The 15,222-nt window shown below is 38.7% G+C and overlaps 1 protein-coding gene across 9 annotated transcripts in view; it reads left to right on the top strand.

Moving 5' to 3' along the window:
• The window catches only part of MBNL2 (muscleblind like splicing regulator 2), a 109,024-nt gene that overhangs the window by 75,483 nt on the left and 18,319 nt on the right, over nucleotides 1-15,222 (top strand). For 3 of the 9 annotated variants that reach the window (XM_027645119.1, XM_027645128.1, XM_027645182.1), the window contains 5 exons: nucleotides 2,039-2,239; nucleotides 3,393-3,656; nucleotides 9,942-9,995; nucleotides 10,675-10,828; nucleotides 14,067-14,102. In XM_027645119.1, the coding sequence (XP_027500920.1) occupies nucleotides 2,039-2,239; nucleotides 3,393-3,656; nucleotides 9,942-9,995; nucleotides 10,675-10,828; nucleotides 14,067-14,102 (709 nt within the window). The remainder of the gene's footprint in view (nucleotides 1-2,038; nucleotides 2,240-3,392; nucleotides 3,657-9,941; nucleotides 9,996-10,674; nucleotides 10,829-14,066; nucleotides 14,103-15,222) is intronic. The other 6 variants (XM_027645148.1, XM_027645156.1, XM_027645134.1 and 3 more) reach the window with 3 other exon arrangements.

The raw sequence follows: 15,222 nt of genomic DNA, 5'->3' as shown, positions 1-15,222 counted from the left end.
TGTCTTTCCATGGGCTACTGCAGAAGTCAAGTGTAAGCATTTCAGAAACAGATGTCTGTATTTGGTCACAGGAAGCTCACCCCAGATGCCTTTTTCAAATGTGTTTTTGTACTTGAAACATCTGCTGTCAGGTGCGATTGGGAATTGGGTGTCAGGACTCCTTGAATTTCACATGTTCATCAAATTGTATCTTGGTTATATTTGCCTAATGTGTTTTGATATTTTGTGGGTTTTTACTGCTTGAGTTTTCATCCGAAAAAGTTTTGGTGAAGCAATAGATTCCACTGCTTAGTATTATGAGAAAAATTGAAGTGGAAAATTATACTTTTTTCTTCTTACCCGTTTCGTCATTTGAACTTTACAATTTCATTGACGTAATGTCTTCTGTACTGACTGCTGTGGTAAAAATGCCAGGTTTTATTTCTCTGTCTTGCATAAATTGCCAGATTAAGATGACTCAGCCTTGACCAAATGGATAAAAAGTGAAAGAAAATTCTATAGAAGTCATTTGACATGTGGGTTTATTCTTAAAATTATATCTGATACAAAGCTGTTATTTGTATTTCACATAACACATATTGTCCTCAACATAGTTGAGCCATTATTTCATATAAATGTTCATTATTACGCTCTTAAGAATTTAGCTCACATTTGACATATAAACTGGGTTGCTTGATATCAAGCAGTTTTGATCATTGATAAAACCAGAGCGTCATACATTTTTAACTTTCTAGGGCTGGTAGATGCCATTTCCATACAGTTGTTTATCCTGGCTAATCTGCATGTTCAAAACATCTTTGTACTAAGTTACCTTCACTTACAATTTAGTAATTGGTTCCAAAGGAAAAAAAAAACCCCAAACAAACTGAAACCCAAAACAAAACAGAAAAAACCCCCACCCTTCCAGCTCCTTTGCTATCTCTTGCATATTTTTACATATTGTATATCGTGCAGGCCACCTAAATGAGAAGGCATTCCTCCCTTGTTAAAAACTGTTTTGAAGTCTTAGTATTCTGCTGTTATGTTTCTAGCTGCTGGTTTATTTGGAAACTTAATTTCTGACAAAGCTAATCTGAGATGTGTCCTATTTTTCTGCATGGTTTTTTCTCATTTATAATTATACCTTCATTCTCTGGGGTAAACATTAGCTCTGCAGAACTAAAGCACTTTGCAGGTCTGAGTGTGATCTAATCATGGTGATGTTCTGCCTCCACCCCCTGTGGAGCTGGTGGTAACAAACCCACTATTCTGCCTCATCAGGGCTGCGTTTTAGCATCACACAAGTGTTCTTTCTTCTAGTCATGACTTCACTGACTCACTGTAGGAAGGCATGAAACAAGATTTTTAGACCCATATAATTTCCTCCAATCAAAGTTTTTCATATGATGAACTCTAGCAAAGCCTGAATAATCCCTTTCTAAATATTGTGTCCAGCTGAGATTATAGTATTTATTCTGCCTGCCACTGGTGACAGCTGAACACACAAACATTTGCAAAGGTGAGTTTTTTAAATGTATGAGCCACAGTAACATATTGCAGGAGGTGGCAAAATACAGTATGCAAACAGATGGAAGTTACATGCCAAAGACCTCATTGTGTATACTCTTATTAGAAATATGACTTTAATATAGTTAATAACACTTCGCCTATGAAATCTGGTACTTTGAAAAATAGCCTGTTTTCCCAAGGAAAACAGGTATTGAGAAAAAGCAATAAAGTCTATGTTATTCCTACATTTAGATGTGTAAATAAGCCTGCAATGTAAGCTGGACCTCCACGGAGATTCAGGTTAAAAGTATGGCTTCCTTTGCATCAGGAGACTCTTTTCCAATAATAGTGTTAAAAAGGCAGTTCTTCGTGTGCTGCTCCAGTGTGTTACATGATTAAAAGAAGAGAGTATGCTGTGTGTTTTGCCAGCTGTTTGAAATTTCTTCATTAAGAAAATGAATCAGTGCCAGAAAGAACAAGCAAAAGACAACTAGTAAGCTATTGATTAAGGGCCTTTTTTTTCATATTGGTCTGTGTTTTCCTTTTGCAGCCCACATTTCCAGTGGGTCCCACAATAGGAACGAACACGGCTATTAGCTTTGCTCCTTACCTAACGCCAGTAACACCAGGAGTTGGCTTAGTCCCAACTGAGATCCTACCCACACCGCCTGTCATTGTTCCTGGAAGTCCACCGGTTTCAGTCCCCAGTTCAACTGCTACCCAGAAGCTCCTCAGGACTGATAAACTGGAGGTACTGTAGACACCACTGTGACTAGAAATACATCCTCTGTTAGGCTGTGTGAAAGATCCTGGAGGGAAAAGCTGTTGGTTTAAATCTAGGCTTAAATTTAGTTGCTACAGGTAAAAAAATTTGTAACCAGGCACGATTTCTGCACTTGCAGCCAGTGGTAATTAAACACTGTTATTTTTAAGGTAGTACATTTGCTTAAATTTAATAGACATCAACATGAATTTTCGTCTTTTTTAAAGTTCATTGCCTCCAAAATACCTCAGGTATACATGCCTTGATGAAATATCTAACAAGCATATTTTTTATTTCAGTATTAATTCTGTCTTGGTTTTTCTGCACTGCTAGTAAGGGAATTTTGTAGCCTTATGGATCAATATTAGAGGAGTGGTATAGCCCTTCATGCTTCAGCTGCAAATAGACATGTTGAATGTTACCAACCTTGCAGCAGGTGGAAGGGACAAGACCCCAGTTATGTGCAGAGCGTCCGGGGTGTTGATGGATCTCTGCATGGCTGGACTCAGTGGAATCTGTGAGATCCAAGTGCATAAGAAGGCCAAATGACTTGCAGAAATGAATGTCCTTTCCCAGCAGCCTAAGCACTAGTCTCTACAGCACATTTCTTCCTAGGAAAAGAAGTTCATTCTCCTCATATTTGAAAATTATTTTTAAGAAGGCTCTCAGTTCTGTTTGCGGACTCCATAAAAAACACAGTGCATCTGACATGTATCTTCCCTGAGTTTCAGCAAGAGGAACTCCTTCCCTACCAGTCAGCCTGCAAGAATATAAAGTGTAGTTAGAAAGGGACAAAATATTTTGCCATTCCCAGCTACTTTTGCAAGGGTAGTTACTTCAGTAAGTATCCTTTCCAGCTGTTTTCTAAACCGGAAAAAGGAAAGGCACTTGTGAATTCTTCTGTTGCATGTCAAGTTCATTTAGCCGCTGTACTGCAGAGCTACCCGAGGAGCCAAGAACGTAAGGGTAAAATAGATGCATTTCCCTCTCCCACCAAAAAATGAAGGGTTTAATAAATTGAATTTTCTGTAAAACTTGAGCTAACTGGGGGAAGCGGCAAATCTGTCTTTTGGGGGGCTCTGCTTGCCCTTTCATCTTGCACGGAGCTCTACCCCTGCAACATGTGTTGTTTTGCACGTAGGTGTGCAGGGAGTTCCAGCGGGGGAACTGTGCACGTGGAGAGACTGATTGCCGCTTTGCGCATCCAGCAGACAGCACAATGATTGACACAAACGACAACACCGTAACCGTGTGTATGGATTACATAAAAGGTCGTTGCATGAGGGAGAAATGCAAGTATTTTCACCCTCCTGCACATTTGCAGGCCAAAATCAAAGCGGCGCAACACCAAGCCAACCAGGCTGCAGTGGCAGCCCAGGCAGCTGCGGCAGCTGCGACTGTGATGGTAAGTGCTGGCATATATGGCTGCCTTTTTTTGATGCCTATTTTGCTTGAATTTGATGCTATTTGCTTATACTTTCTTTTCTCTTTTGCCTCTTTTTGTAAAATTTTTCTTTTTTTTTTTTTATTTTAGTAAAAGATACGAGTTTTTAAAACTATTACTGTTGCCTGATGGGAGGAAGCACCTTTTTTCTTTATGCCCTTAATTTAATGCTGTATTTCTATTCAAGACAGTGAAGCAAATGACACTCTATACCACTTCTGTTCTCTGCCTTGATTATATATAAAATTTGCCCCTAGTATCTCCAAACAGAAACAAAAATGATAAGGTTCAGTGTTCCCAGGAGAACAGGGACACATGTGCTGTTTTAGCTCTTTGATGACAGATATACATGTGGAAATTTGGAAGAAAAGGAAGAAAAGGAAAGAGAGAGCATTTACCTTGAAGATCAGTAGTAGAACAGAAACCTCCACTGAGATTCAACACACTCCACCTCAGCAGTCAGACAATTAAATAGCTGGCCACCCTGGTCTCACTGTTTGGGAGTGGAGAAAAACCAGCACACTGCTCTGTTCTACCATTAGTGCCTGTCTGAGGATGAGAAAGAACTGCCCTCTGTAGATACAAAACTATTCCAAAAGATGAAAAAGTGTTGCCTGTATCTTTTTGAACTTTGGTTAGATGAATCTCATGGCTGGAGACTTCTTGCCTCTCCCACTGTCATGGGCCTGTTACTTGAATCATGGGGTTTAAAAGTAGTAAACTAAAAGGGAAATCATTAAGAAAAAACATTGTAGCTACAGTCAGAAGAAAAGAGATTGAGGGCTTTTATTTTCCGATATTTTAACCTCTTACTTAAAACTGTTCAGACAAGTCAACCCATCCATTTACCAGTATTGGATCCCTCTTATAGTTGCTACCAGGAAAGTTGATAAATTTAGAGTGGTATTGATAAAGTTAAATAAATCAAGCATGCAAGATCTGAATTGGGAGACAAAACTGCTGGCAGCAAATCGAAGAATCATTGTCCTTGTTGCTGGCAGTGGACGAATAATTAAGCAGATGTGGTTTGTGGACTTGTGGGCAGTGCATACAATAGTTATAGACAATACAGTTATTCTCTGGGTAAAAAGCCTACCAGAAACACAATACAGTACAGTATATAACTACCCCAAGCTATTGTATTTAGCCAATAGCAAAGACCAGACTTTTTTGAGGGACAAAGGGTAAGTTATGCAAGAACATAAACCACCAAACAAAATAATATTTCTTAAGTTTTAATATTTTTTCTCTAATACTCTTAACAGTCTCTGTTTCAAATTGGATGATTTTTAGTTAAAGTTTCCTGTGCTTGCAGAAATTGAATACCATCTGGAAATTAAAGCAAAGAAGGTTGGGTTTGTATTCTGATTAGCTTCTGTTGTGCAATATTTATTGTTCATTTAGAGAGTGTAATATTTCTAGGCACTGTACTAAAGAAGAAAGGAGAGAGATGAGTGGATTATGTGGGTTTTTTTGCACTTCAGTAATGGTTGTATATATATTCTGTGATTTTAAATAAGCCTTAACTGGAGTTGCATTAGCCTCAAAGCAAGATGAAGCATCACTGGAAACACAGAATTGAAATATTAGCAGTCTAATGTCACTGGAGAAGGCAGCAGAACAGAGTAACTTTTTGCAGAAAAATTTGTACAAAATATTCTAATGGCACATTTAGGCTAGCAGACAAGATTCTTTGCAATTCAACTATTTTTTGGTTAATATAGACTTGAAATAATCAGATAGAGTGAATGAAAAATCACCAGAATGCCAGTAACAACAAAAAAGTGGTAGACATGGCCTTACATGACTGCAAGGCCACCCAAGAATGACTAAGAATACTCAGTTGGATCTAGAGAGCAAAAGGGAAAAATATATATACTTGCCTATAGGGTTCACTTGCAGGTTGCTCACAGGTTGAAATTGTGTCCAAGAGGTTTTCCTTCCCAGGGGAGCCCAAGGTACTTATATAGGTGGGAATTGTGCATAGGCCTGGAGCACTGTAGGCAGAGCTGGTAAGACTGTTGGAGGTCAATGAGTTCTGCATTCTGCCACTTTTCAGAACGTGCACTATCTGTGTTTCTGTACACTGAGGGTTAGAAATTTGTACTCCGATATACTAGGTCACCTAATCATGTAAAAAGAAAGGAGGAAGCCACCGTAAAAGAGGTACACATATAGGTTAGAAGTGAAAATGCGTTAGAAGAGAGTGTTACCTGTCACTGCGCTTGTGGAACTCCAAATATTCATATGGTGCTTCAGAGAGCATAACACATCACTGAAGACTGTACAGCCTAAATGAAAATGTGAATTCATTGTTGGTATTGGAAGGGACCTCTGGAGATCACCTAGCTCATTTCCCCTGCTCAAGCAGGGTGAGCTAGAGTAGATTGCCCAGTACGTGTCTGTTTGGCTTAATAAAACCTCCAAGGATGGAGACTCCACAACTTCTCTTGACAACCCACTCCATACTACCAGTAAAAAGAAATACTTCCTTTATATAAAATCTTACATTTAAATGGAATTTCTTGTATTGACATTTGTTCCCTGCCCCATCTTTACCCTGCTGTCAGGTATTTGTATACATTGATGAGGTTTCCCCCCGTATCTTCTCTTCTCCAGGCTAAAAAGTCTTTGTTCTGTCAGCCTTTCCCCAGGTAAGAGGTGCTCCAGGTCCCTTCATCATTTTTTGGGCCCTTTATGGGACTGTTTTCTAGTGTGTCCATACCTTTCTTGTGCTGGGGTGCCCAGACTTGGACATAGCACTCCATATGTGGCCTCACTAGTGCTGAGTAGAGGGGAAGGATCACCTCTCTGCACCTGTTGGTGATGCTTTTCCTAATGCAGCCCAGCATGCTGTCAGCTGCCTTTGCTGTGAGGGCACATTGCTGTCTTGGTGTCCACCAAGGTCTTGAGGGTCTTTTCTACCAAACCTTGGTGGCCAACAGTGTGTATTGGTGCTTGGGGCTGTTCCTCCCCAGGTATGAGACTTGGTACTTTTCTTTGTTGAACTTAGTGAAGTTCCTCTGTGCCCATTTCTCCAGACTTTCTAGGTCCCTCTGTGTGGCAGCACATCTATCTTCTGTATCAACCACTCCTCCGAGTTTTAGAGCACTGGGAGTCCACCTGTTTCCCATTTAGCCCATACTAAATATGGCTGTCTATGAGGATGAAGTGGTATTGAAAACCTTTTCGAAGTCAAGAGAAAGAACATCCATTGATCTCACTTCACCCACCAAGCCAGTCTCATCACAGAAGGCTTTTAAGCACAATTTCCCTTTCACAAATATATACTGACTACTTCCCATCACCATCTTGGCTTTCATATGTTTGCAGATGGTTTTCAGGAGGATTTGCTTGATTGCTTTCCCAGAGACTGAGGTGAGGTTGACCAACCTGTGAGTCCTCACACCTTCCTTCCTGCTCTTTTTGAAGATAGGAGTACCATTTACTTTCTTGAACTCTTTGGGAACTTCCCCCAGTCGGTGGGATCTTTCAAAGATAATTAGGAGTAACTTTGCAGTGACATTGGCCAACTCCCTCAGCACCCATCTTTTAGTGCATTCTGTTAGTTCCTATGGATTTGTGTACATCCGGCTTGTTTATATGTGCTCTACCCTGATCATCCTCCTCCAAGGATAAATCATCACTTTAGACTTTCCTACTGGTCTCCCACTGTCCTGAAGGCGAGTCTTGCCAGTAAAGATTGAGGTGGAAAGGATTGTCAGAACCTCAGCCTTCTCACCAGGTGTCCTGTGTCACCAGGTTGCCTGCCCCATTCAGCAGTGGAAACACATTTTCTCTAGTCTTCCTTTTGTTGCTGATGCACTTGGAGAAGCCCTTCTTGTTGGCTTTCACATCTCTTGCCAGATTCAACTCCAGGTGATCTTTGACTCTCCTGACATATCCCTGCACGTTCAGGCTGTGTCCCAGTTCCTCCTGAGCCATCTGTCCCTGCTCCTACCTCTTGTGTGCTTGCTTTCTTGTGTTTGAATTTAGTCAGGAGCTCCTTGCATATCCATGGAGGCCACTGCTGTGTGGATCTTACTTGTATTCCAGGAGACATTATAATTTGCCAACGTGACATATGGCAGACAAATACTATGCCTTGGATCTTTGATAATTTTTATTATTATCTTTATTTCCTTTCCGTAGCCTTTTTCTCTCTAGCCTGTAGCTATTGATTTTTTTGGTTGTTAGTTATGTAGGAGATCAAATGTTAAGAAGGAGATAACCTGATGGAACAGAAAGAGGCAAAGGAAATTTTACTATCAGGATAAAATAAAATAAAATATGACTGTAGGAGAGGAAAATGAGCAGTTTGAAAGCCTGAAAAGAGTGGGAGACTATGTGGAAACGAGGTTGACGAGTAGGCTTAGAAACAGATCTAGTTAAAGCCTTTGGGTTGAGAAAACTGAGACTGAACTTGCTGTGGAAGTTGAGGGGAGAGCCAGCAAAAAGCTTCAAAGTAGGGAGATGAGGCTAAGAAGAACATGGAGAAGAATTGGAGAAAGGCAATAATAAACAGATAATAAGTTCACAAGTGAGATTAGATAAAATATTCATTTGGATAATAAATGTAATTAACTAAAATGCTTTACTCTTAGTGATGTTGATTTGAACTTGTGGACTTCATCATTGCGTAATGCTGAATTCAGTTGTACTGCTTCACCTTTGTGTAGACTTGGGTCTGTGCTGAAGGCAGAGTGGATCTGAGGCTGTGCCCCATACAGGCAGAGTGGTGCCCTCTCAGTGGTACCTGTGGCAGGTATCACACCGTGGCTGCACGGTGCCCTGCTTAGACAGAAGTCTGTCCAGATCCTCATTTTGCACCATGTGTTTCTTGTTATGTCTGGGTCTTGGACACAGACAGATGAGCAGATCCTACAGATCAGGGTATGTAATCCAGAAAAGTACCAAAGGAGTGATGCAGATGGTGTTGAGAAGACTCATGCAACAGAGACAGGAACAAGGAATAAGCAAAATGAGGACTATTCTGCAAAATACCCTGCTGACACTAGCTAACCTTGTGACCACAAGCTCTATGCAGGCCTTTTGTGCCTTGTCCTTTTTTTTCCCCCCACTTTTGTTCCCTATTTCCACATACTGATTTCAAGATTGACATAATCCGTATATTCTAAAAAGGGCTAAATACCAGCCTGTGTTTAAAAAACAAAAGCAAAAATTTTGATTTCTAAATAAATTTTTCTTTCCTTTCTAAATGTTTTTAAGAATTGTTTACGTTATAAAATTTGAAAGTAATATTTTATATGAAAAAGATTTTTACAGAATGCCATCATATCAGCCATAAGTTTGATCTTATTATGAAAATATACATAAATGTATATGCCTATGTACTATACCTAGATACTTTCTTTTAAAAAATTAATAATGCTGAACTAATATCGTAACTCTGAGGTTAGTGTTGGAGCATTATTTTTACTCACTGCTCCTGACCTGAAGCTAGTACTGAAGATTATAGCAAAATTTAGAAAGTGTGTTTTCAAGTATGTTTTCAGTTCTGAAAGCCTTTTTTCCCTTTCAATGTAATGTGGTAAGTTACAAGGAAAAAAAAATCTACAAAAATGACCCAGCTGTAGGAGGAAAAAAAAGGAATTAATGATAAGTTAGTGTAACTAGACGTTGGCAAAGGAGAGTCTCTCTCATTTTGAATCCCAAATCCATTCAATGATTCACTTCTCTAAATTAAAATACCTTTGCCTTGTAAGCACTGATGTTAATAGCATTCATAATGCATTACAACTTTCACTAGTGCTTTACATTTAAAAATGTAGCCTCCCAAATTGATTTTGCCACTTTGAAATGTGACTTAACTAACTTATCAGGAATTCTTATAGGCGTATCCTTAAAACTTTTTGCATCTCTGTGAAGTGTTTATATGATGCTTAATAGTGTCTGCAAGCTGCTGTTTTACTCAACTTTCCTGAATTTCAAACATCTATATTTTACTCTCTTATATGCTTTTAACTAAGGTATAGTAGATGCATTTTTGCTTCGGTACTAATTCAAAATGTAATATTCATTTCTTTAGAAGACATTTTTGTTGTTGTGCATGCCTAGTGTTTTGTATGTTGTATATTGCATTCAGAATATTTTTTTCCTTCTCACCTATCCACAAATGCAATGCCGTTCCCATGATGCACCTCTGCTTGCTGTTTACCTGTATGTTAATTCGCTTGACTCCCATTGGCCCACTGCCATCATGTGCTCGCTGCCTGTTATTAAAAGACTCAGTCGACTGCCAAAGCAATGAAGCGACCTCTCGAAGCAACTGTAGACCTGGTACTTTGACCTTTCACCTTTTGCTTTGCATGTAGCTTTTTGTTTTTGTTTTTGGGTTTGGTTTTTTTTTTCCTTCAGAGAAGCAACTAATGAAATTTGTATCGCTTTACTTTTCAAACATCAACCGGAAATGATTTCACATACTCGTTAATTTACCGGAAGCTCTATTTATCCATCTCATTCTCATACGTAATAAACCGCAGACTATTTAGTTTGGTTCCTAACACAGTTTCATCTTTTTTAAATCTCTCATGAAAAGTTGAATTGAGATAAAACTGCTTTTGTAATTAAAAACGTGTAACGTAATCCATTAATCTGTATAATAATAGGAAATGATATTTAAATTAAAAAAAAAAAAAGAAAATACTTGGCAATGAAACACAAGTGGTTTTTTCTCCCTGTAATATTTGAAAACCTACTTAAAGGCAATGCCATTTTCGTTGCTTTAAAGCAAACGTTTCTTTTCAGTAGTTGTGCTGCTACAGTTTTAGGTTAATAGTACCATGCTTTTGCTATCAATAACAAAATTTCACTCATTTTACATTGCTGTGCTTTGAGTTAATATGCATGGCAAGGCATCTTTAGCCGCTTTAAAAAATACTAAGTTTTCATATTTGTATATATGTTACAGACAACGTCTTAAAAATGGCGTCATTTTAACTAACTTTCTTATTTACAGGCCTTTCCTCCTGGTGTTCTTCACCCTTTACCAAAGAGACAAGCACTTGAAAAAAGCAATGGTGCCAGTGCCGTTTTCAATCCCAGTGTCTTGCACTATCAACAGGCTCTTGCCAATGCTCAGTTGCAGCAACATGCAGCGTTTATCCCAACAGGTATGTTGTACCCACATTGAACCAATATTGTGTTCCTTAGGTAGCTCCAAGTCAGGCAGTTGCACTTAACTGCTCCCTGCCCCACTTGAGGTGAAGTCTGCACAGATGATTACATGTTATTTTAATTCCTCTTGCACAGGATGACAATTCAAGGAGAAACTTCAGCATGCCATTAAGCTGCATTTTTGTACATTCACAGCCTTGCTCATCATTGTCCAGAGTTTGCCCCTTTTTTGCCTACCTTAAATTGGCTGGATTTTGACTTGTATCTGCCAGCACTCACCTAGATGACAAGAGGGCAAAGTTCCGCTAACAAAAACGCTGAGAAAAGCATCACTCTCCAGAGATACCACAGCATCCTTCTGCTCCCTTGGCTGCTGTTGTGCAGCCGTGGGGATTGTCCCAGCTGCACACGAGCACCCTGAGAAGGGGAACACCAGCCATAACCTTCCAGTCAATACTGGCAAAACACATTGCTTCCTGTAGCTGCACTAAAGGGCTTTGAGGCATCAGATGCATTTTTGTGGTTCTCATTTTGGAACACCACCAGAACTTTTCCTAGCATTTGCAGCTCATAGCGGGGATTACACTTCCTCATAAGCATGATCTGAAGATGAGTGAATGCAATTTACATTTCAGTGCTCATAACTCTGTAAAAATCAGAGCACCGTGGTTGGTGGCAGGGCTTCTCTTTAACATTGTGAGAAAAGGAATGTGCTAGGTGCTTGTGTAAACAGTAACAACATAACCATTTAAATTATGTCAGTCACCCCCACTCCAAACTTCCCGAAGGTAAATATCCTGCCTAAGGAATTCTGCGATTTCATTCATAATTGACTAATAATGTATTTTAGTATCAGAATGTTATCCAGTGTGAACTTCCAGACTAATTTAAAACTACGTGTTTACAAATGCGTTTGACATTTCAGCAATGTTATTTTAGTTTATAGAAAGAATGTCGGTAAAACAAGGAATGAAACACAACACATGATGATTTCCCAATCTATCAGCATTCCCATATGTTTTTAAAGATAAAAAGCAAACACAGATGGCTTTGACTTCATGGAATTTTTCTATAAGGCCTCAGTAACAACCTTGGAGCCTGCCCCCATATTTGTAATAGTCAGTTATAGCATGCTGTATTTTTAGCACATTGGTGCACTAGAATATCTGTGGCAGAAAACACATTGACATTTATGGGAGTGTTTGGGGGAAAAAAAAAAAAACACATGAGACTACCTATTTGGACATGAATGGAAGACTGCCCTGTGCTTACAAACATGCAGAAATTTCCACAAATTTATTTTACATTGAAACCCTGAGAATTTGCAGCACAATAGGTGTTTTTCCTTCTTAAGCACTCCCTTTTGGGGCTTATTGCTATTATTTGCAATTGCCAAGGACTTCAAATTAACTATGGAAAATACAGTAGTTTAAACCTTTCTCAGTGAAAGAGCATTTGGATATTTTCCAGACTTTTGGAGTGTTCATGCCTCCTTAAGTAGCTCACTTTTTGTACTTTTATTGTGTGTCCCTCTTTCCAGCTAATGGTTGTAATTATAGTTTTGTCTGACAAATTTCTGATGGTAAGAAGGGTGGATCTTGTAAGTAAACCTTACAGGCCAGGTTGTTGGCAAGCCCCAAAACAAGTGCATGAAAAAAAAAAAGAAAGAGAAGTGTAATGTGGCAGATGGAGCCCAAGCCCCAGAGTAGAAAACCTTTCAGTGATGAACCTCCTGGTCTTCTCAAACACCAACAGCACCTAGAAAGGATATTAGAGGGAGAAGTGGGGTATGGGACAAGGTTAGGAAAGGGAAACCCCCTCTATATGAGTGGGTGTCATGAGTTTTCCATTAAAGATGCTGTATTGATATTCCCACGTTTCCTGGGAAGGTTGGATTTGGCGGGTGTAAGGACTGTCATGCCACCCAGGTCTAAGGAGCAATGCATGACATTATCTGTTGCGTTTTAAATGATTATGTGGTATTTTCTAAACTGGTATAATTTTCAAACATATTCCTTGTGTGCGTGTGTGTGTGTGTGTGTGTGTGTGTGTATGTGTATTAAATTTTAAAACAAGTTTTGCTGCTGGAATATATATAAAACTTAATTGTTTTATATAACTCCTCTGCTTTCTTAACCACTGGCTCCTTTAACAAAAAGTGTGGGGCTTGACTTAGCATGGCTTACCTCCAAAATTCTGCACTTTGTTTGTTTTACATCAGTTTGATTGCTTTGTCACTTTCTCTTTATTGTTTGGTGAACGATCTTAAAAACAAGAGATCTTTTCTCTCTTTCCATTGCTGTTTGTTAGTGTTTCTATAGCCTCTAGAGGAGGAACTTTGTGTGTTCTCTGGGAACTGTTCTTGGGTAAGGTCATTCATAGTTACACCAGTACTGCAGAGTCCTCTAAGGTGCTGTGGTAGTAATTAAGCAGGAATACAGGAAGCATATTCGGCTTTGTGTCAAATATGCATGTATCTGGGACCAGTCTCCTTCCCTGCGTGCCTTCACCAGCTTGCTGTATGTACTGTACTGAAAATATGCTGATGTTTTTTTCCATTTGGTCTTTTCTAGAAAGGTTAAGCATTCCAGGCAAGCAGTGCTTCCACGCTCTGAGGTGCACTGGGAGCCTTCTGCTGCAATGTTACATACTTTGAGGCTTTTAGCTTGGGGAATTGTCAAAGTAGTGTTTATTTTCTTCAGAAGCACCGCTCCACCTCCAGTTGTGTTAAGAATGGGTACATTAACATCAAACGCAAATTTGGCAAAGCCCCTGCAGAATAATATTGTCTTAATTTCATTTTAACTTCTTTCTCTGATGCATGTCAGAAAGTTGGTGAATGTTGATCTGCGCAATATTGAGCTGTCTGAATTATGCAATGAGTTCTAAAATTCCCAAATACCGTGACCTTTAATCAAAGCTGTTTCTATAAACAAAAACTTGTTGCTACGAAAATACTATGTGAAATGATAAAATTAATAAGTAAAAAAGTTTATGAAGTATCCTGAATATGCACAGAAATATGCCAAAAATCACACAGTATATTTAGGATTTTAGTAAGAACACAATCACCTTTTTGTGTTAAAGCAAACCTATGAATGACCTTACAGTTTCATTTAACTAACTTACTTCTCTGTGGTTATGCTTGAATCTCAGTTTGAATGTTAACTCTAAACGGCTAACCTGTTTCTTCCCTTTATCCACTTTTTTCACCTATCATTGCATGACACGCAGGGTCAGTTTTGTGCATGACACCCGCTACCAGTATTGGTAGGTTCCAAATTTCTTTATTGATCTCTTTTTTTATGCTGTATATGATGTATATTCACTTGTTTCAAAAATCCTAGGCAAGATTTAGACACTGACTAGAATTAAAGGTTCGCTTGTCCTTCTGGTTGACTTTGCAGAGTGTTTAGATTTGTAGATGAAAGCTGCAGTTTAGACGCGATATCACCTGCTATAACAACTACACTGCAAAAGCATAATACCATGAATTCCAGTCTGCTTTTCAGTTTTCAAAGTTTTATTTCTCTTTATATTTTATATTGGCTAGTACTATAAAATCATAAAATACTGGAAAAAGCCAGCAAATTTTCATCAGTGTTTTAAAGTTTCATAGTGGTGTGCCTATTTCTCCTTTGCTGTGTGTTAGAAAGTTTTATCAGCGTTTCCCAGAAATGCCTACTTTGATCCAGAGAGGTTCTGTTGAAACTCGTGATCTGAATCTCACTACTCCTCTAAATATATTTGCAGCTTGAAATTAACATTTTGGGCATGCAAGGGTGAAGTCCAATGCAACAGTCTCTAAGAGGCTATAGCCCTATCCCAGTGATTTTACTTTTGGGTTTTTTTGGGCCTACTCAGATAAAATGGTTAAAATATCAAGCCTTAAAACATCAAGTTAATAATTCCCCCATAAAGATGCTGATTAAAATTCATTCTTAAAATGAGCAAAAGCAGTGACTTTCACAAAATCAATCTTGCTTTTTTAGAGCAAACAAAGTAGTATTTATATCAGGAAAATTATCATCATCCCTCTCCTGATTTTTGCCTCAAAGCAGATGGTAATTTAACTCTGATAAAGTCAAACAGTTACGCAGTGCTAGTAGGAAAAAATGCGTAAATTGGATTATAAAGGAAGACAGCGAGTATCTGGCTTACTTCAAAATGAAGTTACATGAAAATAATTAATTTTTAATTGTGTTTAAAAATTAAGATAAACATTGATCAGTTTTCGTCCCAGTTCAAACCACTGTGCCTTTTTTTAGTAGAATTTTATTTTTAAGTGATTTATATCTGTACTGGGGGAAAACAAATAACCCATGTAACAATACACAGGTAACAGGCTATTTTGGTAAAGACCTTGTTTGTGCAAGTAATCTTCTTCTTA

This window comes from Corapipo altera, unplaced genomic scaffold (assembly GCF_003945725.1).
Source record: "Corapipo altera isolate COAL_440 unplaced genomic scaffold, ASM394572v1 0, whole genome shotgun sequence".
Classification (NCBI taxonomy): Eukaryota; Metazoa; Chordata; class Aves; order Passeriformes; family Pipridae; genus Corapipo; species Corapipo altera.
Note: the sequence above shows the minus strand (reverse complement) of the source record. Positions and strands in the feature narration are given on the sequence as shown.